Source organism: Leucoraja erinacea, unplaced genomic scaffold (assembly GCF_028641065.1).
Source record: "Leucoraja erinacea ecotype New England unplaced genomic scaffold, Leri_hhj_1 Leri_240S, whole genome shotgun sequence".
Lineage (NCBI taxonomy): Eukaryota > Metazoa > Chordata > Chondrichthyes > Rajiformes > Rajidae > Leucoraja > Leucoraja erinaceus.
In genome coordinates, this window is record NW_026576141.1 from 82,501 (window position 1) to 106,803 (window position 24,303).

The 24,303-nt window shown below is 55.0% G+C and overlaps 2 protein-coding genes across 2 annotated transcripts; one reads left to right on the forward strand and one right to left on the reverse strand.

Annotated features, from left to right (window-relative positions):
- Positions 1 to 492: 492 nt before the first annotated feature.
- Positions 493 to 11,761, forward strand: trappc14 (trafficking protein particle complex subunit 14). Its single transcript, XM_055666336.1, is given in 14 exon segments — positions 493 to 914; positions 3,447 to 3,542; positions 4,951 to 5,080; positions 5,899 to 5,985; positions 6,735 to 6,855; positions 7,377 to 7,512; positions 7,515 to 7,529; positions 8,232 to 8,314; positions 8,713 to 8,777; positions 8,780 to 8,839; positions 8,890 to 8,911; positions 9,661 to 9,802; positions 10,817 to 11,037; positions 11,598 to 11,761. Coding segments are annotated over 14 exon segments (1,719 nt in total). The 5' UTR covers positions 493 to 527; the 3' UTR covers positions 11,752 to 11,761.
- Positions 11,762 to 15,880: 4,119 nt separating this feature from the next.
- lamtor4 (late endosomal/lysosomal adaptor, MAPK and MTOR activator 4) lies at positions 15,881 to 22,392 on the reverse strand. The gene is given in 5 exon segments (XM_055666330.1): positions 15,881 to 16,333; positions 16,335 to 16,378; positions 17,304 to 17,421; positions 21,274 to 21,354; positions 22,335 to 22,392. Coding segments are annotated over 5 exon segments (300 nt in total). The 5' UTR covers positions 22,338 to 22,392; the 3' UTR covers positions 15,881 to 16,279.
- Positions 22,393 to 24,303: the final 1,911 nt, after the last annotated feature.

Sequence of the window (24,303 nt, forward strand, 5' to 3'; positions counted from 1 at the left end):
CGGGCGGGCTCTAGGTGTGACGGCGCGTATGACCAATGGAGAGAGTGTGTGAGCCCTGGCCCCGCCCCTGTGGGCGGGCTCTCTGTGAGTGATGGCGTGGTCGACCAATGGGGAGCGTGTGTGAGCCCTGGCCCCGCCCCTGTGGGCGGGCTCTCTGTGAGTGGCGGCGCGGATGACCAATGGGGAGAGTGTGTGAGCTCTGGCCCCGCCCCGGTGGGCGGGCTCTCTGTGAGTGACGGCCCGTATGACCAATGGAGACTGAGAGTGAGCCCCGGTGGGCGGGTCAGCGCTGAGTGACGGCGCGGATGACCAATGGGGAGAGTGTGTGAGCCCTGGCCCCGCCCCTGTGGGCGGGCTCTCTGTGATTGACGGCCCGTATGACCAATGGGGAGAGTGTGTGAGCCCTGTGTGGGCGGGTCAGCCCGGCCCGTATGACCAATGGGGAGAGTGTGTGAGCCCTGGCCCCGCCCCTGTGGGCGGGCTCTCTGTGATTGACAGACGGACAGCCGGCCGGGCGGGCGGGCAAGATGGAGTCGCGCTGCGAGTACCTCATGTACTTCCCGAGCGGCCCGGTGCCGGATTACCGGCGCTACCGGAACCTGCCCCGCCGCAGCCACCTGTACGCGGGCGAGACGGTGCCGCTGGTGCTGGTGGTTCGTTGCCGGGCGGCGCGGGCGGATGTAGAGGCCGAGGCCTTGGTGTCGGAGCGAAGCCTGGGCCTCGGGTGGCGCCGCCTCGCCGCCTCCCTGTCCGCGCTGGCCAGCGTGTGTCCCGGCGCCGCGCCGCTGCCTGAGACCGGGACTGGGCCCGTGGACGGAGCCGACACCGACACCGAGCAGCGCGGCTTCAGGGACTGTCCGCCGCTCCTCACACACGGCGCCCGCCGCTGCCTGGACACTGGCTGTAGCACACAGGTCAGGCCGGACACCATCGCTCCATGCAGAGGGGGAATGATGCATGGGTGTGAATGCAGTGTTGCAACCTTGCAAACGTCCAGTGCATCGCTCCATGCAAACGGGGAATGATGCATGGGTGTGAATGCAGTGTTGCAACCTTGCAAACTTCCAGTGCATCGCTCCATGCAGAGGGGGAATGATGCATGGGTGTAAATGCAGTGTTTGCAGCCTTGCAAACGTCCAGTGCATCGCTCCATGCAGAGGGGGTATGATGCACGGGTGTGAATGCAGTGTTGCAACCTTGCAAACGTCCAGTGCATCGCTCCATGCAGACGGGGAATGATGCATGGGTGTAAATGCAGTGTTGCAACCTTGCAAACGTCCAGTGCATCGCTCCATGCAGACCGGGAATGATGCATGGGTGTAATTGCAGTGTTGCAAACGTCCAGTGCATCGCTCCGTGCAGACGGGGAATGATGCATGGGTGTAAATGCAGTGTTGCAACCTTGTAAACGTCCAGTGCATCGCTCCATGCAGACCGGGAATGATGCATGGGTGTAATTGCAGTGTTGCAAACGTCCAGTGCATCGCTCCATGCAGACCGGGAATGATGCATGGGTGTAATTGCAGTGTTGCAAACGTCCAGTGCATCGCTCCATGCAGAGGGGGAATGATGCATGGGTGTAATTGCAGTGTTGCAACCTTGCAAACGTCCAGTGCATCGCTCCATGCAGACGGGGAATGATGCATGGGTGTAATGCAGTGTTGCAACCTTGCAAACGTCCAGTGCATCGCTCCATGCAGACGGGGAATGATGCATGGGTGTGAATGCAGCTTTGCAAACGTCCAGTGCATCGCTCCATGCAGACGGGGAATGATGCATGGGTGTAATTGCAGTGTTGTAATCTTGCAAACGTCCAGTACATAGCTCCATGCAGACGGGGAATTATGCATGGGTGTGAATGCAGCCTTGCAAACGTCCAGTGCATCGCTCCATGCAGACGGGGAATGATGCATGGGTGTAAATGCAGTGTTGCAACCTTGCAAACGTCCAGTGCATCGCTCCATGCAGACGGGGAATGATGCATGGGTGTAAATGCAGTCTTGCAACCTTGCAAACGTCCAGTGCATCGCTCCATGTAGAGGGGGAATGATGCATGGGTGTAAATGCAGCTTTGCAAACGTCCAGTGCATCGCTCCATGTAGAGGGGGAATGATGCATGGGTGTGAATGCAGCCTTGCAAACGTCCAGTGCATCGCTCCATGTAGAGGGGGAATGATGCATGGGTGTAAATGCAGCTTTGCAAACTCCCAGTGCATCGCTCCATGCAGACGGGGAATGATGCATGGGTGTGAATGCAGCCTTGCAAACGTCCAGTGCATCGCTCCATGCAGACGGGGAATGATGCATGGGTGTGAAATGCAGTGTTGCAACCTTGCAAACTTCCAGTGCATCGCTCCATGCAGAGGGGGAATGATGCATGGGTGTAAATGCAGTGTTTGCAGCCTTGCAAACGTCCAGTGCATCGCTCCATGCAGAGGGGGTATGATGCACGGGTGTGAATGCAGTGTTGCAACCTTGCAAACGTCCAGTGCATCGCTCCATGCAGACGGGGAATGATGCATGGGTGTAAATGCAGTCTTGCAACCTTGCAAACGTCCAGTGCATCGCTCCATGCAGACCGGGAATGATGCATGGGTGTAATTGCAGTCTTGCAACCTTGCAAATGTCCAGTGCATCGCTCCATGCAGACCGGGAATGATGCATGGGTGTAATTGCAGTGTTGCAACCTTGCAAACGTCCAGTGCAACGCTCCATGCAGAGTGGGGAATGATGCATGGGTGTAATCGCAGTGTTGCAGCTTTGCAAACGTCCAGTGCATCGCTCCATGCAGAGGGGGAATGATGCATGGGTGTAATTGCAGTGTTGCAGCTTTGCAAACGCCCAGTGCATCGCTCCATGCAGACCAGGAATGATGCACGGTTGTAAATGCAGCCTTGCAAACGTCCAGTGCAATGCTCCATGCAGACGGGGAATGATGCATGGGTGTAAACGGGGACAGGCAGCATCTCTGGAGAGAAGGAATGGGTGACGTTTCGAGGTCAAGACCCTTCTTCAGACTGAGTCAAGCACCCGACCTATGTCTGTCTTGGGTTTAAACCAGCAACTGCAGTTCCTTCCGACACATCAAGTTCCTTCCGACACATCAAGGAAACGTAGATTGGATCATTGTTAGCTGAGGGGAAGTTGAGGCATGCCATCAGTAAAATTAATCAGGACAGTGAAACTAGTCGGAGAACTGGGTGAGGAGGGGGGGGGGGGGGGGGAGAGAGAGAGAAATCAAGGGTTGTATGAAGTTGGTGAAGTCAATGAAGAAGGGTCTCGACCCGAAACGTCACCCTTCCCTTCTGTCCAGAGATGCTGCCTGACTGCAGCATTTTGGGTCTAACTTCAATGTTCTCACTGCTGGGGTGTAAGGGGTGTGGGGTGTAAGCTTCCCAAGCGGAATACCCAGGTGCTGAACCTCAGTGATGACCTTCTGCTTACAGACGGCGGTGGAGGAGCCCATCATCTGCAATGACGAGGTGATTTTCCCGCTCTCTGTCGCTCTGGACAAGCTGCCAGTTGGGACCATCAAAGCCAAGGTGAGCTACAGACCATGGAGTGATCACACAGAGGGGATGTAGCTCAGTGGTAGAGTGGACGAGGTCCCAGGTTCAATCCCAAGCATCTCCACAGGTTGTACTACTATCCAAAACAAATAAGGGCCCTGAATTGGATGTATTTATGGGTGGCACAGTGGTGCAGCGGTAGAGTTGCTGCCTCACAGCGCCCGAGACACGGGTTCAATCCTGACTACGGGTGCAGTCTGTACGGACTTTGTACCTTCTCCCCGTGACCTGCATGGGTTTTTTTCCCGAGATCTTCGGTTTCCTCCCACACTTCAAGGGCATACAGCTTTGTAGGTTAATTGGTTTGGTAAATGTAAAAAAAATATGATCCCTAGTGGGTGTAGGATAGTGTGAATGTACGGGGATCGCTGATCAGCACAAACCTGGTGGGGTGAAGGGCCTGTTTCTATGTTATATGTCTAAACTAAACTAAAAAGTGATAGGAGAAGAATTAGGCCATTCAGCCCCTCAAGTCTACCCCGCCATTCAATCATGGCTGATCTATCTCTCCCTCCTAACTACATTCTCCTGCCTTCTCCCCATAACCCCCGACACCCGTACAAATCAAGAATCTATCTATCTCTGCCTCAAAAATATCCACTGACTTGTGACCTTCACAGACTGGCAAAGAATTTCACAGATTCACCACCCTCTGACTAAAGAAATTCCTCCTCATCTCCTTCCTAAAAGAACGTCCTTTAATTCTGATATAGATATAGAACAAATTAATGAATGATATGCAAAAAAATACCATGATTTGCCAATTAACCAACAAACCCGCAAGTGTTTGGGACGTGGGTGGAAACCGGAGCACCCGGGGTCACGGGGAGAACGTACAAACTCTGCACAGACAGCACTGATGCCAACTGGTGTTCACCCCAACACAAGCACTATCCCACACAACAGGGGCAATCTACAGAAGCCAATTAGCCTAGCACCCGGAGAAAACCCACACAGGTGAGAACGTGCAAACTCCGTACAGACAGCGCCTGCAGTCAGGATGGAAGCTGGGTCTGTGGTGCTATGAGGCAGCAGCTCTTACCCGCTGCCTCCAGCACTGTGTGTTTGCTCTCAGTGGGAGCATGGTGCCTCTCGTGGATGTGGTGTGTGGTGCTGTGAGGCCTGGTGCTCAGTGGGAGCATGGTGCCTCTCGTGGACATGGTGTGAGGTGTGTGGTGCTGTGTGCCTCCAGCACTGTGTGTTTGCTCTCAGTGGGAGCTTGGTGCTTCTCGTGGATGTGGTGTGTGGTGCTGTGAGGCCCGGTGCTCAGTGGGAGCTTGGTGCTTCTCGTGGATGTGGTGTGTGGTGCTGTGAGGCCCGGTGCTCAGTGGGAGCTTGGTGCCTCTCGTGGATGTGGTGTGAGGTGTGTGGTGCTTTGCAGATCATCGTGACGGTGTGGAAGAAAGATCAGGAGAAGGCGGAAGTCCGGGAGCGAGGCTACCTCACCATCCTACAGAACCAGAAACCCTCACAAATCTTCAAGGAGGATCAAAGCACTTTCAAAGCTCAAGGTACAAAGTTGCTTTAAGTTTATTATTGTCACCTGTACCGGGGTATACAAACAGGCAAGTCGGCACATTGGTGCAGCGGGTAGAGCTGCTGCCTCACAGCGCCAGGGACCCAGGTTAGATCCTGACTGCTGGTGCTGTCTGTACGGAGTTTGCACGTTCTCCCCGTGACCTGCGTGGGTTTTCCCCGAGATCTTCGGCTTCCTGCCACACTCCAAAGGTGTACAGGTTTGTAGGTTAATTGGCTTGATGTAAATGTGAATTGTCCCAATGGTAGTGTTAGTGTGCTGGCATCGCTGGTCGGAGCGGACTCGATGGGCTGAATGGCCTGTTTCCGTGCTGTATCTAAACCGAGGGGCCAAGGGGGTGCTGGTACATGGTCCTGTGGACATGTGGTGCGCTTGCCTTCAATGGCCAGGGGAAGATAGACACAGAGTGCTGGAGTAACTCAGCGGGACAGGAAGCATCCCTGGAGAGAAGGAATGGGTGACGTTTCGGGTCGAGACCCTTCTTCAGACTCTGGTCGGCATGGGTGAGGTGGGCTGAAGGGATAGAAACATATAAAATAGGTGTAGGAGGAGGCCATTCGTCCCTTTGAGCTAGCACCACCATTCGATATGATCATGGCTGATCATCCACAATCATCCTTCTACATTCCAGTGTATACAAGCCCAGTCGACCCATCCTTTGGATATGGGCTAGTGCAGGCATATGGGGAGTAGCTGGGTTTGGCAGCTTGGTGAGCATGGGTGAGGTGGGCGGAAGGGGCTAGTTTTGGTGCACGACACCCCCTGACTCTGCCTCTTTCCCCCTCTGTACAGTGAGCACATTACTGACGGTGCTACCGCCTCCTACTGTCCAGTGTCGGCAGCTCAACGTGTCGGGGAAGCAGCTCACCGTCATTAAAGGTGAGGAGTCTGTGACGTGACGTCTGACAATTAATGTTCTCCTGACATCACCGTTGGGGAACACATCCGTGCATGAGGAGGCCATTCGGCCCTTCCAGCCGGCACCGCCATTCAATATGATCACGGCTGATCAGCCACAATCAGTTCCCCGTTCCTGCTTTCTCCCCATATCCCTTCGTTCCGTTAGCCCCAAGAGCTAAATCTAACTCTCTCTTGAAAACATCCAGTGAATCGGCCTCCACTGCCGTCTGTGGCAGAGAATTCCACAGATTCACAACTCTCTGGGTGAAAATGTTTTTCCCCATCTCAGTCCTAAATGGCCGACCCCTTATTCTTAAACTGTGTGTGACCCCTGGTTCTGGACTCCCCCAACATCGGGGAACATGTTTCCTGCATCTAGCGTGTCCAATCCCTTAAGAATTTTATATGTTTCTATAAGATCCCTTCTCGTCCTTCCAAACTCCAGTGAATACTTTGCTAGTGAATATTGGCCCAAGAAGGCGCTTACAAAGCCCTCACTTTGGACAGCCCCCCCCCCCCCCCCCCCCCCCCTCTCCTCTCACCCGCCCCCTCACCCTAATGCTCAGCATTTCATCCGCACTGTGTAGGTTGCCCACAAACCCCCCCCCCCCCCCCCCCCATCATGTCCCAGCATCTCACTGCCTTCCCTTGACTTCCTCCTCATCTCTCTCTCCCTTTTTCCCCTCTTCTCTTTCTCTCTCCCCCTCTCTCGCTCTTTCTCCCCCCAGTGTTGAACACATCATCCCAGGAGGAGATCTCTGTACTAGACGTGCGCATCTTGCCAAACTTCAACGCCAGTTACCTGCCCATGATGCCTGACGGCTCCATGTTGCTGGTGGACAACGTGTGGTGAGATGCCACACCTGGGGGGGGGGGGGGGGGGGGGGGGAGAAGGGGCAAGGTGGGTGGGTGTAGTAGGGCATTGGGGGTGGGGGTGGGCAAGGGGTTTTGAAGGTGTGTTAGTTGGAAGAGGTGGGGGTTGGAGTGAGTGGGGTGGGGTTGGCGTGTGTGACTGTGGGTGTTTGGGGTCATAGTGGGGAGGGGAGGGGGGTGTGGGGGGGGGGGGGGTGTGGGGGGGGGGAGGGGTGCAAGGGTGGGGGTTGGGGGTGAGGGGGTGGGGTGGGGTGGTGGTGGGGGGCCGGGGGTCATAGTGGGGAGGGGGGTGAGTGTGGAGGGGGGTGAGGGGTGTGAGGGTGGGGGTTGGGTGTGGGGTGGGGTGTACTGGGCTGGGGTGTGAGGGTGGGGAGGGGGGGTGTAATGGTGGTGGGGTTGGGGGTGGGTGTGGGGTGTGGGCGGGGTGTGAGGGTGGGGTTGTGGGGGGTGTAAGGGTGGGGGGTCTCTGACATCTGTTTTCTCCCCCCTGCCTGCAGTCACCAGTCGGGGGAGGTGACAGTGGCATCGTTCCACCGGGTGGGGGCCGGGAGTCGAGGTGAGCTGCCCGTGGGGCTCCGGGCCCTGGAGGAGCAGGCCTTTCTCTTCCAGCTTCAGCTCAACCAGCGACCCCCACACAGCACAGCAAGGAGGTAGGGGGCCGCACTGTGGGGGGGGGGGGGGGGGGGGGGGGGGGGGGTCCCAGTCTCCGGGGAGGGGCCCCAGGGGAGGGAGGGAGGGCCGAGAGAGATCAGACACGATGGGCCGAATGGCGGTTCAATAGCGCCCTCATTCTATGCAGAGGTCGGTACCGTTCATTTTAGAGATACAGTGCGGAAACAGGCCCTTCGGCCCATCGAGGTGGTGCCGACCAGCGATCCCTGCACACTAACACTATCGTACACACACTAGACACAATTTACAATCTTTACTGAAGCCAATTAACCTACAAACCTGGAGTGTGGGAGAAAACCGGAGCGCCCGGAGAAAACCCACGCAGGTCATGGGGAGAACGTGCAAACTCCTTACAGACAGCACCAGTCGTCAGGATGGAACTCGGGTCTCTGGCGCTGTGAGGCAGCAGCTCCACCCGCTGCGGTTTAGATTGAGTTGTTCTCCCCGTGACTGTGTGTGGGGATTGGTCAGGACACACACTAACTGTTTGTCTGTGGCTCTGTGTGTGTGTCTGTGTCCCTGTCTGTGTGTGTGTGTGTGTCTATGTCCCTGTGTCTGTGTCCCTGTTTATGTCCCTGTGTCTGTGTCCCTGTTTGTGTGTGTGTGTCTGTGTGTGTCTGTGTGTGTCTGTGTATGTTGTGTCCCTGTGTCTATGTCCCTGTGCCTGTTCTCACCCTCAGGGTCTGGAGGTTCCTCTGACCGCCATTGTCCACTGGTCCCCACACAACCCGCAACAGGTGAACAGGATCTACACCCACTACAGGTGGGTGACAACAAACTACACCCCCTCCCTCCCCACCCCCCCCCCACCCCCTCCCCTCCTCTCCCCCACCCCCCTCCTCTCCTCCCCACCCCCCCCTCCTCTCCCCACCCCCCCCCTCCTCTCTCACCCCCTCCTCCTCCTCTCCCCCCACCCCCCCCCTCCCCTCCTCTCCCCCCCCCCCACCAGTGTCCTCTCACAGGCCCTTCAGCCCCTCCCTCCACCCCTCCCACCCTCCCCCTCTCTCTCCCCGCCCCCCAATATCTTGGTCTTGACCCCGTCCATCCATTTTCAGCTGCATCACACCGCTGACTGACCCTGACTGAATCCCTTTGAGCCCGCACCTGCTCGAGTCTGTAGAATCTCCGCTGATCTCTCTCTCTCCCCCCCCCCCTGCCCAGCTTGCCGACTCACCATCGAATTCAGACACGGTTGGTGATGACAGCATCGTGCCAGTCATCTCTGAAATAAACATTGTCCTAAAAATGAACTTTACACTGACACACACCGTGACTAGCGAGCTAGCTGGCACCTGGTGGGTGGGGGGGGGGGGGGGGGGGGGGGGGCACAGGGGGGAGGGGGCCTGGTGTGGTCCCCAGGGTGGGGTCTCTGCAGACAGGCAGGGACGCAGATAGTTTACAAGGATGAGGGGGGACGTCATTGAAATGTACAGAACAGTGAAAGGCCTGGATAGAGTGGGTGTGGAGAGGATGTTTCCACTAGTGGGAGACTCTAGGACCAGAGGGCACAGCCTCAGAATTAAAGGACGTTCCTTTAGGAAGGAGATGAGGAGGAATTTCTTTAGCCAGAGGGTGGTGAATCTGTGGGATTCGTTGCCACAGACGGCTGTGGAGGCCACAAGTCAGTGGATATATTTAAGGCAGAGATTGATAGATTCTTGATTAGTGCGGGTGTCAGGGGTTATGGGGAGAAGGCAGGAGAATGGGGTTAGGAGGGAGAGACAGATCAGCCATGAATGAATAGACTTGATGGGCCGAATGGCCTAATTCTGCTCCTATCACGTGAACTTGGGGGGGGGGGGGGGACAGGAGGTGGCGGGGTAGGAACGGGCTGCAGGTTTCTACAACACACGGGCAGGTGGGACTGGCATAGTTGGGGCATCTGGGCCAACATGGGAGGGAGGGGCCTGAATGGCCTGTGTTGGTGACTCGTGTCTGTCTTTGTGATGATGTCGACTGTACATCTGTGTGTTCTCAGCATCTGTGACTGTGATGATGCTTCTTCCCCCAACCCCCCCTCTCTCACCCCCCCCCCCCCCCCCTCTCCCCCCTCCTCCCCCCCCCCCCCCCCCCCTCACCCCCCCCCCCACACACACAGGGCAGCACCAGGGGGAAGGGGCAGCAGGGGGTAGAGACCTCCCTGGGGTCAGTGATCTGCCACACCCCCCTCAACCACCTGGGCCAGTGTCGCAAGGGGACGGCCCTCACCTACAGCGTGGCCTTCCAGGGGCTGCGGGCCGGTCTGTTTGAGGTAACCTCTCTGCTTTCTCCCCCCCCCCGCTCCCCCCCACCTCCCGCCCCTCCTCACCCCCCCCCCCTCCTCTCTCCCCATCCCCCCCCCCTCCCAGAGAGCAACCCCATTCCCCTTCCCACTCTCCCCACCCCCTCATCGAGTCCGTGCCGAACAGTGATCCCTGCTCACTAACACTATCCTACACACACTAGAGACAAAATGTTTTACAGAAGCCATTTAACCTACAAACCCGCACGTCTTTGGAATGTGGGAGGAAACCGGGTCACCCGGAGAAAACCCACGCAGGTCACGCACGGGCAGAACGTGCAAACTCCGTACAGACAGCACCCGTAGTCAGGATGGGACCCGGGTCTGTGGCGCTGTGAGGCAGCAGCTCTACCCGCTGTGGGGCCTGTAACTTGTTGCCGGGGGGGGGGGGGGGGGGGGGGAGATACGACAGTGGCGTTTGGGATGGTCGGTACATGGACAGGCAGGGAATGGAGGATGTGGATCAACAGACAATAGTGCAGGAGTAGAGGCCATTCGGCCCTTCCAGCCAGCACCGCCATTCAATGTGATCATGGCTGATCATCCCCAATCAGTACCCTGTTCCTGCCTTCTCCGAATATATCCCCTGACTCCGCTATCTTTAAGAGCCCTATCTAGCTCTCTCTTGAAAGCATCCAGAGAACCGGCCTCTGAGGCAGAGAATTCCACAGACTCACAACTCTCTGTGTCTGAGAAAAAATGTTTCCTCATCTCCGTTCTAAATCGCTTATTCCCTATTCTTAAACTGTGGCCCCTGGTTCTGGACTCCCCCAACATCGGGAACATGTTTCCTGCATCTAGCGTGTCCAAACCCTTAACAATCGCATACGTGTCAATAAGATATCCTCTCATCCTTCTAAACTCCAAAGTCCAGTCGCTCCATTCTATCAACATATTCAGCACGGACATTGTGGGTCGAAGGGCCTGAATCTGCTCTGAATTGTTCTGTGATGTTTAACCTGCTCTATTTCTCTCCCCCCCCAGCTGAGCCAGCACATGAAGCTGAAGCTGCAGTTCACGGCCAGGGTTGGGGTTGGGGTTGGGGTGGGGGGAGGAGGGGGGGGAGAGGCAAGGCCGGTGTCGAGGAAGAGCAGCCCAGGCAGCCCAGCCGTGCGGGAGCTGATGGAGCGACAACAGGGCGGGGGTCTGGGACGTTCCCAGTCCTTCTCCCACCAGCAGCCGTCTAGAGCAGCCCACCTCATGAGGTGAGACCCCCCCCCCCCCGACCCTCCCCCCGCCTGCTCCCCACCCCCCCCCCGACCCCCCGCCCCCCAACCCCCCTTCCCCCCTCCAACCCCCCTCCCACCCATGAGGTGAGACCCCCCCCCCCCCCCCAACATCTTCCCCGTCTGCTCCCCAACCCCCCCCCCCGGTGAGACCCCCCCCCCCCCCGAACTCCCCCCTGCCCTCCCCCAACCCCCCCCCCCCCCTCCCCAATCACCCGTTCCCCTAACCCCCCCCCCTCAACCCCTCCCCACCACCAGCCGTCCAGAGCAGCCCACCTCATGAGGTGAGACCCCCTTCCCCGACCTCTCCCTCCCTGTCCTCCCCCCCCCTCGCCCCACCCCCCCCCCCAAAACCCCCCTTCCCCAACCTCTCCCCCCCCGATCTCTCCCCACCTGCCTTCCCCCCCCAAACCCCATCCCCCATCCCCCCCCAACCTCTCCCTCCTACCTGCCCTCCTTCCCCAAAACCCCCTCCCCCCCCCGCCTGGTCCCAGTCTCCCCCTGACCCTGTGCCTCTCTCTCTGTGTCCCCCCCCCCAGGACGGGCAGTGTAATGGAGCGTCGAGCTGTCACCCCTCCGGTCAGTTCACCACTGGGCCGCCCCCTGTATCTACCGGCGGAGAGATCAGCGCTGTCCGTGGACAAGATCGCCAAACGCGAGTGTAAGGTGTTGGTGCTGGAGCCGGGGTTCTAGAGCCCCTCCCCCCCCACACACTGGGGCCAATTCCCCCTCCTCCCACACGACCCCTGGGGGTCCATCGCTTCCCTCCTGTAGGGACCCCTCCCCTCTCGTAATGACCCTGCACCTGGGGGGAGAGGGGGGTGGGGGCTACCCATGGGGAACGAACTGCTGGCTGCTCATCGAAGATTCCTCCTCGTCCCAGACCGTCTGCAAGGGCCCCAGGCCGTCTGGACACTGAGCCTTGGCTCCCTGCTGTCAGTGAGGGCCCCAGGCCGTCTGGTCACTCTGAGCCTTGGCTCCCTGCTGTCTGCAAGGGCCCCAGGCTGTCTGGTCACTCTGAGCCTTGGCTCCCTGCTGTCGGGGAGGGCCCCAGGCCGTCTGGTCACTGAGCCTTGGCTCCCTGCTGTTGGGGAGGGCCCCAGGCTGTCTGGTCACTGAGCCTTGGCTCCCTGCTGTCAGTGAGGGCCCCAGGCCGTCTGGTCACTCTGAGCCTTGGCTCCCTGCTGTCTGCAAGGGCCCCAGGCTGCCTGGGCACTCTGAGCCTTGGCTCCCTGCTGTCGGGGAGGGCCCCAGGCCGTCTGGTCACTGAGCCTTGGCTCCCTGCTGTCTACAAGGGCCCCAGGCTGTCTGGTCACTCTGAGCCTTGGCTCCCTGCTGTCTGCAAGGGCCCCAGGCTGTCTGGTCTCTGAACCTTGGCTCCCTGCTGTCTGCAAGGGCCCCAGGCTCTCTGGTCACTGAGCCTTGGCTCCCTGCTGTCTGCAAGGGCCCCAGGCTGTCTGGTCACTCTGAGCCTTGGCTCCCTGCTGTCGGGGAGGGCCCCAGGCTGTCTGGTCACTGAGCCTTGGCTCCCTGCTGTCTGCAAGGGCCCCAGGCTCTCTGGTCACTGAGCCTTGGCTCCCTGCTGTCTGCCCCAGGCTGTCTGGTCACTCTGAGCCTTGGCTCCCTGCTGTCGGGGAGGGCCCCAGGCTGTCTGGTCACTGAGCCTTGGCTCCCTGCTGTCAGGGAGGGGGTGAGGAGGGGACGTCGCTTCCCACTGATCTGCACCAAACGCCAGCACAAGCACCCAGCGGGTAGAGCTGGTGCCTCACAACGAAACAGGCCCGGGCGCTGTCTGTACGGAGTTTGCACATTCTCTCCCCGTGACCTGCATGGGTTTCCCCCGGGTGCTCCGGTTTCCTCCCACACTCCAAAGACGTGCAGGTTCGTAGGTTAATTGGCTTCTGTAAATTGTCCCCAATGTGTGTGTAGGATAGTGTCAGTGTGCGGGGATCGCTGGTCGGCACGGACTCGGTGGGCCGAAGGGCCTGAATCTCTAAACTAAACTAAACCCATCCAGTATTAACAATGCATCCAGGGCTGGAGATAAGAAGCGTGCAAGGTTGCAACTAAAGTGCAGTATTCACATCTGGAGAAGGGTCCCGACCCAAAACATCCCCTCCAGATGCTGCCTGACCCGCTGAGTTACTCCAGCACTCTGTGAAACGTCACCTATCCATGTTCTCCACAGATGCTGCCTGACCCGCTGAGTTACTCCAGCACTCTGTGTCTGTCTTTGACCTGTTTCCATGCTGTATCTCCAAACCAAATCTGTTTTTTTTTTAAACCTGCCCCACACATCTCCTTTAAAGTTCGCCCCTCTCACCTTAAAGCTTTCACTTTGCTGCTCATTGGGGTATCTATCGCACAATGCACAAGGTTTCTCCATCCCAGGATGTAGGAGGAACAGATTGAATTTCCCAAAGAACTCTCTCTCCCTCTCCCTCTCTGAACGGTCTGGAGTGTTGGGGGGGGGGGGAGAGGCAGATTCAACAGGGAGCTGAAGGGCAACTTTGTCACACAGAGGGTGGTGGGTGTACGGAACGAGCTGCCAGAGGAGGTAGTTGAGGCTGTGACCATCGCAACGTTTAATACACTTTGGACAGGTCAGGTGTTGGTGGATGTGGGCCAAAACGCGGACCCCATGTGGGGCTCAGAGACGGCGTTGAGATGTTTTAGCCCCCCCCCCCAGGTAACGGCAACACCATTCCTTGTATTGGAGGCAGAGCAGAGCAGAGCAGATGCTGAAAGAACGAGTCGACTGGGCTTGTATTCACTGGAATTCAGAATGATGAGAGGGGATCTTATAGAAACATAACATTCTTATGGGATTGGCACACGCTAGGTGTAGGAAATGTTCCCCATGTTGGGGGGAAGAATCCAGAACCAGGGGCCACACAGTTTAAAAATAAGGGGTCGGCCATTTAGGACTGAGATGAGGAAACACTTTTCCACCCAGAGAGTTGTGTGAATCTGTGGAATTCTCTGCCTCAGACGGCAGTGGAGGCCGATTCAATGGATGTTTTCAAGAGAGTTAGATTTAGCTCTTGGGGCTAACGGAATGGAGGGATATGGAGAGAAAGCAGGATTGTGGATGATCAGCCGTGATCATATTGAATGGGGGTGCAGGCTGGAAGGGCCGAATGGCCTCTACTCCTGCACCTATTTTCAATGTTTCTATGTATAGACTGCGACCATTTTGCTGGACATTTACACTCAGTCGGTCAGGACCTGTTAAATCTTCCGCATGCCAAACACTTTAACTCCCCTTCCCATTCCCACACTGACCTCTGTGTCCCAGACCTCCTCCACTGGCAGAGTAAGGCCACACACAAACTGGACGGTCAGCATCTCACGAGACCATAAGCGATAGGTGCAGAAATAGGCCATTCGGCCCAACGGTATGGACAGTGAATTCTAGTTTTAGGTGAGCAACCCTTCCACCCATGTGACCCACATGGACACGCACACATTTCCTCCCCTCTGTCCGTGACCAAACTCCAGGGAGATTGTCGGGTAAAGCAGGTCTCGGCCCCTCACAACCCAGTCCAGGTGACAACGGGTGCCACATTGTACAGGGAGAAGGCAGGAGGCTGGGATCAGCCATGATAGAATGGAGTAGACGGGATGGGCCGAATGGCCTGATTCTGCCCCTAGACCCAGCAGGATAATGATGAGTGTGTGTTGGGAACTGCCTTTACATCATCGTTTATTTTTAACAGAATGCACTTTATTTAAATGTAACTTATTGACTTTGTGGTGTTGATTTAATCATGGAGTTTGTACACATTCCGCTAATGTAACAGTGACTACTGAGAAAGTGTTCTCTCCTCCGTGAATGGCTTGGTCTGGGAGAGATCACTGCTGCTGTACCTGTGTGACCATCTCCATTGCTGAAATAAAGTCATGTCCACAGCCACGGGTCTCTCTCTCTCTCTCTCTCTGTTTAACACGTACACACACACGCACACACGCACGTACGTACACTTACACACGTACACGTACGCACACACATATGCACGTACACACACGTATGCACGTACACACGCACGTACACACACACACGCACACACATACGTACGTATGCACGCACACGTACACACACACGCACTTACGCTTACACACGCACACGTACACACACACGCACTTACGCTTGCACACGTACGCACGCACACACACGCACATGCACCATGCACGCACACACACGTACGCACGCAAACGTATGCACACACACGAGTACACACACACACGTACGCACACACGAGCAAACACACGTACGCACTCACACACGGTGGCACAGCTTACACCCTACAAGGCCATCAACAATGGGTGCAGAATTAGGCCATTCGGCCCAACGGTATGGACAGTGAATTCTAGTTTTAGGTGACGAACCTCCCCTTCCACCCATGTGACCCACACGGACACGCACACATGCTTGATCAATGGTGTTTTATCATTAATGTTTAGTGTTTTCCGAGTCATTCGTAACTGTCACTGTACGTCATGTTGTTACTTGTGGGCGGAGCACCAAGGCAAATTCCTTGTATGGGAATACTTGTCCAATTAACTTACTTTCCTCCACATAACCCTCCCCCTGGCTTCACAGTTCACCCCTTGTCCGTCCTCTTTCCCCCAATCAGTCTGAGGAAGGGTCTCGACCCAAAAACGTCACCTATCCATGTTCTCCACAGATGCTGCCTGACCCGCTGAGTTACTCCAGCACTCTGTGTCTGTCCACTGTGTAAGCACTCTGTGTCTGTCCACTGTGTAAACCAGCATCTGCAGTTCCTTCCTGAGCGGAAGTTAGACAAGGCGTGCGAGCGTGTGTGAGCAGCAAGAGGTTTATTTTGATACGACGGGCAAACAGGAACAAAACATATTCTGTGACTCACTCACACGATGTGAACTCACACCCACCCACACCCTCCTCTTCCTGTCACCAGCCTGATTACAATCTGCAGAGACATCATTTATCAGAAACAGCCCAGACCAAAATAAACTTGTGCAGCAGGGGGGGAGGGAGGAGAGGGGGTGGGGAGAACGAGGGAGGGGAAGGGGGAGAGGGGACGATGGAGGAGGAGAACGAGGCAATTAGGGGAAGAGGGGGGAGGGGAAGGAGGTGATTGTCGACGAGTGGAGTTTCTCTTCCTTTATCCGCGGGGAGAGGATGTGATGGGAACCGTCTGGAGTGTTGTGGAGGGGACGGGACAGGAGGAGGCGCTGGTCACACCTCGACTGCTTCATGAGGGTTGTTGTGTCTCTTCACCACAAACACCTTTCTGTCCAGAGATGGTGGCCATGTACGTGTGTTCCCCAAACACCACTGGGAGTAGAGACAGAGAGAGACTTGGTCAATGCCCCGCTCACCGCTCCCCTCCCCCCCCACCCCCCCCCCCCCCCCCCCCGCCACGCAATCCCCACACCCCTCCATGTATGTGTGTTCCCCAAACACCACTGGGAGCAGAGTCCACATCTCTGAGGATATGACATGGTCATCACACGCCTCAGCACTGGTGAGTAAGGCAAGGCAGCGTCTTTACCACCTCAGGCAATTGAGGAAATTCAGAGTGTCTCCGAGGATCCTACAGTGCTTCTACGCAGCGGCGGTGGAAAGCATCTTGTCCGGGAACATTACCATCTGGTTCGGGAATTGCTCTGCCAAGGACAAGAAGGCTCTGCAGAGAGTAGTGCGTTTGGCCGAACGCACTATGGGAACTTCACTCGCCCCCCTGCAGGAACTATACAACTCTACGGTCAGGCAAACGCCTCCGTTGCCATGCGGTGAGAACGGAGAGGTTGAGAAGGAGTTTCTTCCCAGAGGCCATTCGGACTGTAAACGCCTATCTCACCAGGGACTAACTGTACAGAACGTTTTTCCTTCCATTATTTATTATGTAAAAGAATATGTGTGTTATGATTGTGTTTATAATTTGTTTGGTTGTTTTGTTGTTTGTCTTTTGCACAAAAGTCCGCGAGCATTGCCACTTTCATTTCACTGCACATCTCGTATGTGTATGTGACAAATAAACTTGACTTGACTTGAGAGAGACTTGGTCAATGCCCCGCTGACTGCTCCCCCCTCCGCACCGCTCCCCCCTCCCCCCCACTACCCACCTGGAACCGTGTCTGTGGCGGTGGGGTGGGTGAGTGGGGAGGGGGGCTGGGGGTTGTGATGAGTGGAGGGGGAGTAGCGCTGTGAGGCAGCAGCTCTACCCGCTGCACCGCCACCGTATTGGGTGGTCACTCACCGGACATCCTCTTGAACGAGGGCTGGGGGCTGCCGCTGATGCAGAGTTTGACCGCAGTCTGCACCATCCGCATGATGATCCCTGCGGTCTCCTCGTCGTTCTCCAGCTCTCCCGCCGACTGCAAACACAATACAGGCACCGAGCTGAGTCACTCCAGCACCGATCCATGTTCCCCACAGATGCTGCCTGACCCGCTGAGTTACTCCAGCACTCTGTGAAACGTCACCTATCCATGTTCTCCACAGATGCTGCCTGACCCGCTGAGTTATGGTGCAGCAGCATCTATGGAGCGAAGGAAATAGGCAACGTTTCGGGCTGAAACCCTTCTGGAAATAGGCAACGTTTCGGGCCGAAACCCGGAAGGGTTTCGACCCGAAACGTTACCTATTTCCTTAGCTCCATAGATGCTGCTGCACCCGCTGAGTTACTCCAGCACTCTGTGAAACGTCACCTGGTCTGGAATGAACAAACACTCATCATGTTTTTGTTTACAAAGCCTCTTGACATATAACATGAAGTGGTTACAGAGAAGGTGTGTGGGAATGTTGGTCTGGAACTGGACACCCATTTTATATACAAACTTCACCTCTAAACATACTTCCTTCACCCCCTTGTTGCCTTTGAAGATGCAGCCAGTTTCCCCCTTGGCCCAGAACCCTCTAGTCCTGTCCTATCCATGTACCTGTCCAAATGTTTCTTAAACATTGTGATAGTCCCTGCCTCAACCACCTCCTCCGGCAGCTCATTCCACACACCCATCTCCCCATCAGGTTCCTATTAAATCCTCCCCCTCTCTCACTGTAAACCCATGTCCTCTGGTCCTCGATTCCCCTCCCCTGACTGCCAGGCCACTGCCACCTCAGGGCACAGCGCCAGAGACCCGGGTTCCATCCTGACCTCGGGTGCTGTCCATGTGGAGTTAGCACGTTCTCCCTGTGACCACATGGGTTTTCCCCGGGTGCTCCGGTTTGCTCCCACATCCCAAAGACGTGCAGGTTTGCAGATAAATTGGCTTCTATAAATTACCCCTTGTGTGTACAGGATAGAGCTAGTGTACGGGGTGATTGCTGCTTGGCACGGACTCGGTGGGCCGAATGGCCTGTTTGCGTGCTGTATCTTTAAATTCTAAGGTAAAATCTAAAGTTTGTAAAGTTTGCATTGACTTGAACTGTGGAGCAGTGCAGAGACTGCAGACAGTGCCATCCTGTGGACATGCATGGGAGTACAGACAAGGAACTGCAGATGCTGCTTTATACCAAGGAAAGACACAGAGTGCTGGAGTAACTCAGCGGATCAGGCACCATCTGTGTGAAACGTCACCTATCCATGTTCTCCACAGATACTGCCTGTCCCACTGAGTTACTCCAGCACTCTGTGAAACGTCACCTATCCATGTTCTCCACAGATGCTGCCTGACCCGCTGAGTTACTCCAGCACTGTGTGAAACGTCACCTATCCATGTTCTCCACAGATGCTGCCTGACCCGCTGAGTTACTCCAGCACTCTGCGAAACGTCACATATCCATGTTCTCCACAGATGCTGCCTGACCCGCTGAGTTACTCCAGCACTCTGTGAAACGTCACCTATCCATGTTCTCCACAGATGCTGCCTGACCCGCTCAGTTATGGTGCAGCAGCATCTATGGAGCTAAGGAAATAGGCAACGTTTCGGGCCGAAACCCTTCTGGAAATAGACAACGTTTCGGGCTGAAACCCGGAAGGGTTTCGACCCGAAACGTTACCTATTTCCTTAGCTGCATAGATGCTGCTGCACCCGCTGAGTTACTCCAGCACTCTATGAAACGTCACCTATCCATGTTCTCCACAGAGGCTGCCTGACCCGCTGAGTTACTCCAGCACTCTGTGAAACGTCATCTATCCACGCTGAGTTATAGAGCCATCGTTACCCTAGTACCACAAGCCCACGTTTGGCTCGTATTCCATTAAACATCTCCCATTCATGGACCTATCTAAATATATTTTAAATGTTGTTACAGTACATGCCTCTATTGCCTTCTCTGGCAGCTTGTCCCAAACACCCGCCACACTGTGTGAAAATGTTGCCCCTCAGGTCCCTATTAAATCTGCCCGCCCTCACCTTAATCTCACAACCTCTGGTTCTTGATTCCCCAACTCTGAGTAAAAGACTGTGTCTTCACCCGACCTATTCTCTTCATGATTTTTTACACCTCAACAAGATCACCCCTCAGCCTCCCGCGCTCCAAGGACTAAATTCCCAGCCTGCCCCCAACCTCTCCCTGTAGCTCAGGCCCCTCGAGTCCTGGCAACATCCTCGTCAATCTTCTCTGCACCCAACAACATGGTCCCCAAAACTGACCAGTCCTCCAAGCGCAGCCCCACCAACACCTTGTACAACTCGAACATAACAGGAGATAAACAGCTGGAGTATATCCCAACTTCTACACTCAGTAATAGACACAAAATGCCAGCGGGACTGGACAGGCAGCACCTCTGGAGAGAAGGTATAATGGGTGAGGTTTTGAGACCGCTGAATTACTCCAGCATTTTGTGTCCACGTTTGATTTAAACCAGCACCTGCCTACACATTCTACACTCAGTACCCTGCCTGATGAAGGCAAGCTTGTCAAGTCTTCACCATCCTTTCTGATCCCTTCCTGATCAGGAGGAAACACAACAAACATTCTGACTTTCGGGAATTCCAAACCCCTCTGAATCAACCACAACTAGACAGTAACTACCACAACTGGACAGTAACTACCACAACTAGAGTGTAACTATCACAACTAGGGAGTAACTACCACAACTAGACAGTAACTACCACAACTAGACAGTAACTATCACAACTAGACAGTAACTATCACAACTAGACAGTAACTACCACAACTAGACAGTAACTACCACAACTGGACAGTAACTACCACAACTAGACAGTAACTACCACAACTAGACAGTAACTACCACAACTAGACAGTAACTACCACAACTAGACAGTAACTACCACAACTAGACAGTAACTATCACAACTAGACAGTAACTACCACAACTAGACAGTAACTACCACAACTAGACACAACTACCACAACTAGACAGTAACTACCACAACTGGACAGTAACTACCACAACTAGACAGTAACTACCACAACTAGACAGTAACTACCACAACTAGACAGTAACTACCACAACTAGACAGTAACTACCACAACTAGACAGTAACTACCACAACTAGACAGTAACTACCACAACTAGACAGTAACTACCACAACTAGACAGTAACTACCACAACTAGACAGTAACTACCACAACTGGACAGTAACTACCACAACTAGGGAGTAACTACCACAACTAGAGTGTAACTATCACAACTAGGGAGTAACTATCACAACTAGACAGTAACTATCACAACTAGACAGTAACTATCACAACTAGACAGTAACTACCACAACTGGACAGTAACTATCACAACTAGGGAGTAACTACCACAACTGGACAGTAACTACCACAACTAGAGTGTAACTACCACAACTATTAACGGGAAAGGAAGCTCACAAAGGGATAGGAGACTATGGCCAAGTGTAATAGGGATCGATGTGAAAGGTGAGACGCGTAAGGAATTAAAAGTATCTTTCACAACTAGACAGTAACTACCACAACTAGACGACAACTACCACATAACTACCACAACTAGATAGCAGTCGTGAACTACTACATCATTGATTTTTGATCAGACTTTACTGGCTTTACTTTGCACTAAATGTTATTCCCTAATCATGTATCTGGACATGATTAGGGAATTGGCTCAAATGTCAACACACGTTTCGTCTTTCCGCTGACCAGTTAGCACGACAAAGTATTTCACTGTAACTCGGTACAGGTGACACCAAACCACACTGATACCACACCTCTACACCTGTGCATCTTACATGTCTCGTCTGTGTTCCCGTGACTGGCCCAACACACGACGCAACAACATCTAGTGGGCGAAACTTACGGACAACACTCCATCCTCACTGATGACCAGGTAGCCCAGCTGGTCCGGGATTCTCTCCAAGCCTTGGGTCAACGTGGACGTCTGTGGGAGGCAGAGGGACAGAAGGAGTGGGCGAAGGGGGTGGGGGACATAGAAACATCGAACACAGGTGAAGGCGGAGGCCACTCGGCCCTTTGTGCCAATACTGCCCTCCTATATGATGATGGCTGATCATCCTCAATCAGTTCAGTTCCCCGTTCCTGCTTTCTCTCCCCTTGACCCATCCCCTTGACCCATCCCCTTGACCCATATCCTTGACCCATATCCTTGACCCATCCCCTTGACCCATCCCCTTGACCCATATCCTTGACCCATCCCCTTGACCCATCCCCTTGACCCATCCCCTTGACCCATCCCCTTGACCCATACCCTTGACCCATCCCCTTGACCCATAACCCTTGACCCATCCCCTTGACCCATCCCCTTGACCCATATCCTTGACCCATCCCCTTGACCCATCCCCTTGACCCATATCCTTGACCCATTGACCCATATCCTTGACCCATCCCCTTGACCCATATCCTTGACCCATCCCCTTGACCCATATCCCCTTGACCCATATCCTTGACCTTTATCCTTGACCTTTAGCCCCAAGAGATAAATGTAACTATCTGTTGAAAACACGCAGTGAACCGGCCCCCACTTCACCTGCACCTGGACCCTGTACCTGGACCCTGTACCTGGACTCCCTGCACCTGGACCCTGTACCTGGACTCCACACCTGGACCCTGTACCTGGACCCTGTACACTCCACACCTGTACCTGTACCTGCACCTGGACCCTGCACCTGGACCCTGTACCTGGACCCTGTACCTGGCCTCCACACCTGTACCTGTATCTGCGCCGCTTTTACCTGTCCAGGTGAGTTACCTCCTGAGTTTATGACTGGGGGGGGGGGTTGGGGTGGGTCTGACGCCGCCCGCGGGGCCTCTCCCTCCCGCAGCCGCTGCCCCCTTGTCCCGAGGCCGCGTCTCTCCCCCACCTGCGGCCACTCGGCCCGAGACCCCGCGCCTCTCACTCACCATCGCCGCTGCTGCCCCCGCGCCTGCGCACCCGCCCCGGTCACCTGACCCTCCCGTCCCCGCCCCTCCCATTGGTCGCATCCCACGTCCGTCACTCGCGGCCCCGCCCCTCACCGGATGTCCCGCCTCCCACGGGCTCCTATTGGCCGCAGCCCGCCCGTGTAGTCCCGCCCCCTTGTGTTAGTCCCGCCTCCGGGTCCCTCCCATTGGTCGCATTCCACGTCCGTCACCCGCGGCCCCGCCCCTCACCGGATGTCCCGCCCCCTTGCATTAGTCCCGCCTCCGGGTCCCTCCCATTGGACGACGCCGACGTCCATCATCCCCCTGGTGGACACATCCTGCACCTGCACTCCAGGCCTTTCACTGAACTGGTGATGAGATGAGACAGATTCTGGCCCTTCGGCCCCCAGGTCCAATTCTACCCCAGGCTTGTGATTTTATCGCTGTTGGAAGATTCATTTGCCTTCTGGGATAAATCAAGTTCTATCATATCGTAGATCTCACAATCCCGGGATCTCGTGATAGAAACATAGACAATAGGTGCAGGAGTAGAGGCCATTCGGCCCTTCCAGCCTGCACCATTCGCCATTCAATATGATCATGGCTGATCATCCAACTCAGTATCCTGTACCTGCCTTCTCTCCGTACCCCCTGATCCCTTTAGCCACAAGGGCCACATCTAACTCCCTCTTAAATATAGCCAATGAACTGGCCTCAACTACCCTCTGTGGCAGAGAGTTCCAGAGATTCACCACTCTCTGTGTGAAAAAAGTTCGTCTCATCTCGGTTTTAAAGGATTTCCCCCTTATCCTTAAGCTGTGACCCCTTGTCCTGGACTTCCCCAACATCGGGAACAATCTTCCTACATCTAGCCTGTCCAACCCCTTAAACATTTTGTAAGTTTCTATAAGATCCCCTCTCAATCTCCTAAATTCTAGAGAGTATAAACCGAGTCTATCCAGTCTTTCTTCATAAGACAGTCCTGGCATCCCAGGAATCAGTCTGGTGAACCGTCTCTGCACTCCCTCTATGGCAATAATGTCCTTCCTCAGATTAGGAGACCAAAACTGTACGCAATACTCCAGGTGTGGTCTCACCAAGACCCTGTACAACTACAGTAGAACCTCCCTGCTCCTATACTCAAATCCTTTTGCAATGAAAGCTAACATACCATTCGCATATGATCCCATGATCTAGTGATCCCATGATCTAGTGATCCCATGATCTAGTGATCCCATGATCTCATGACTCTGCGCCTGTGATCCTTTGAAGCGCCCACCACAGGATCACAGAATGAGGAAGTTCCCACCAACGGATAGTAGCTCAGTGTTGCCTCACCCGTCACGATGGCATCTCTTATCAGTCTCCACTTCCTGGACAAACTCGTTCTCATTTCATCATTTCCTTTTTCATTTCCCTTGCTTATTCTTTGACAGCATCCTCTAGTTTTGAACAAATCGCCAAAACTGAAGTCATCTCATAGATTGACACAGCGTGGAAACAGGCCCTTCGGCCCAACTTGCCCACACCGGCCAACAATGCCTCAGCTACACTAGTCCCACCTGCCAAATCCATCCAAACCTGTCCTATCCATGTACCTGTCTAACTGTTTCTCCCGATTATTACTGCTACCAATCCTTTTACACCAGAGATGGTGGTGCAGCGGGTAGAGCTGCTGCCTCACAGCCCCAGAGTCCCGGATTCCATCCTGACTACGGGTGCTGTCTGTACGGAGTTTGCACGTTCTCCCTGTGACCTGCGTGGGTTTTCTCCAAACGCTCCAAAGGCATGCAGGTTTGTAGGTTAATTCGTAAAATTGTCCCTAGTGTGTGTAGGATAGTGTTAGTGTGCGGGGATCGCTGGTCGGTGTGGACTCGATGGGCCGAAGGGCCTGTTTCCTCGCTGTATCTATCTTTAAAAAAATTAAAAGCACTACAGAAAATCTAATTGAAGTATTTTTTTTAATAGT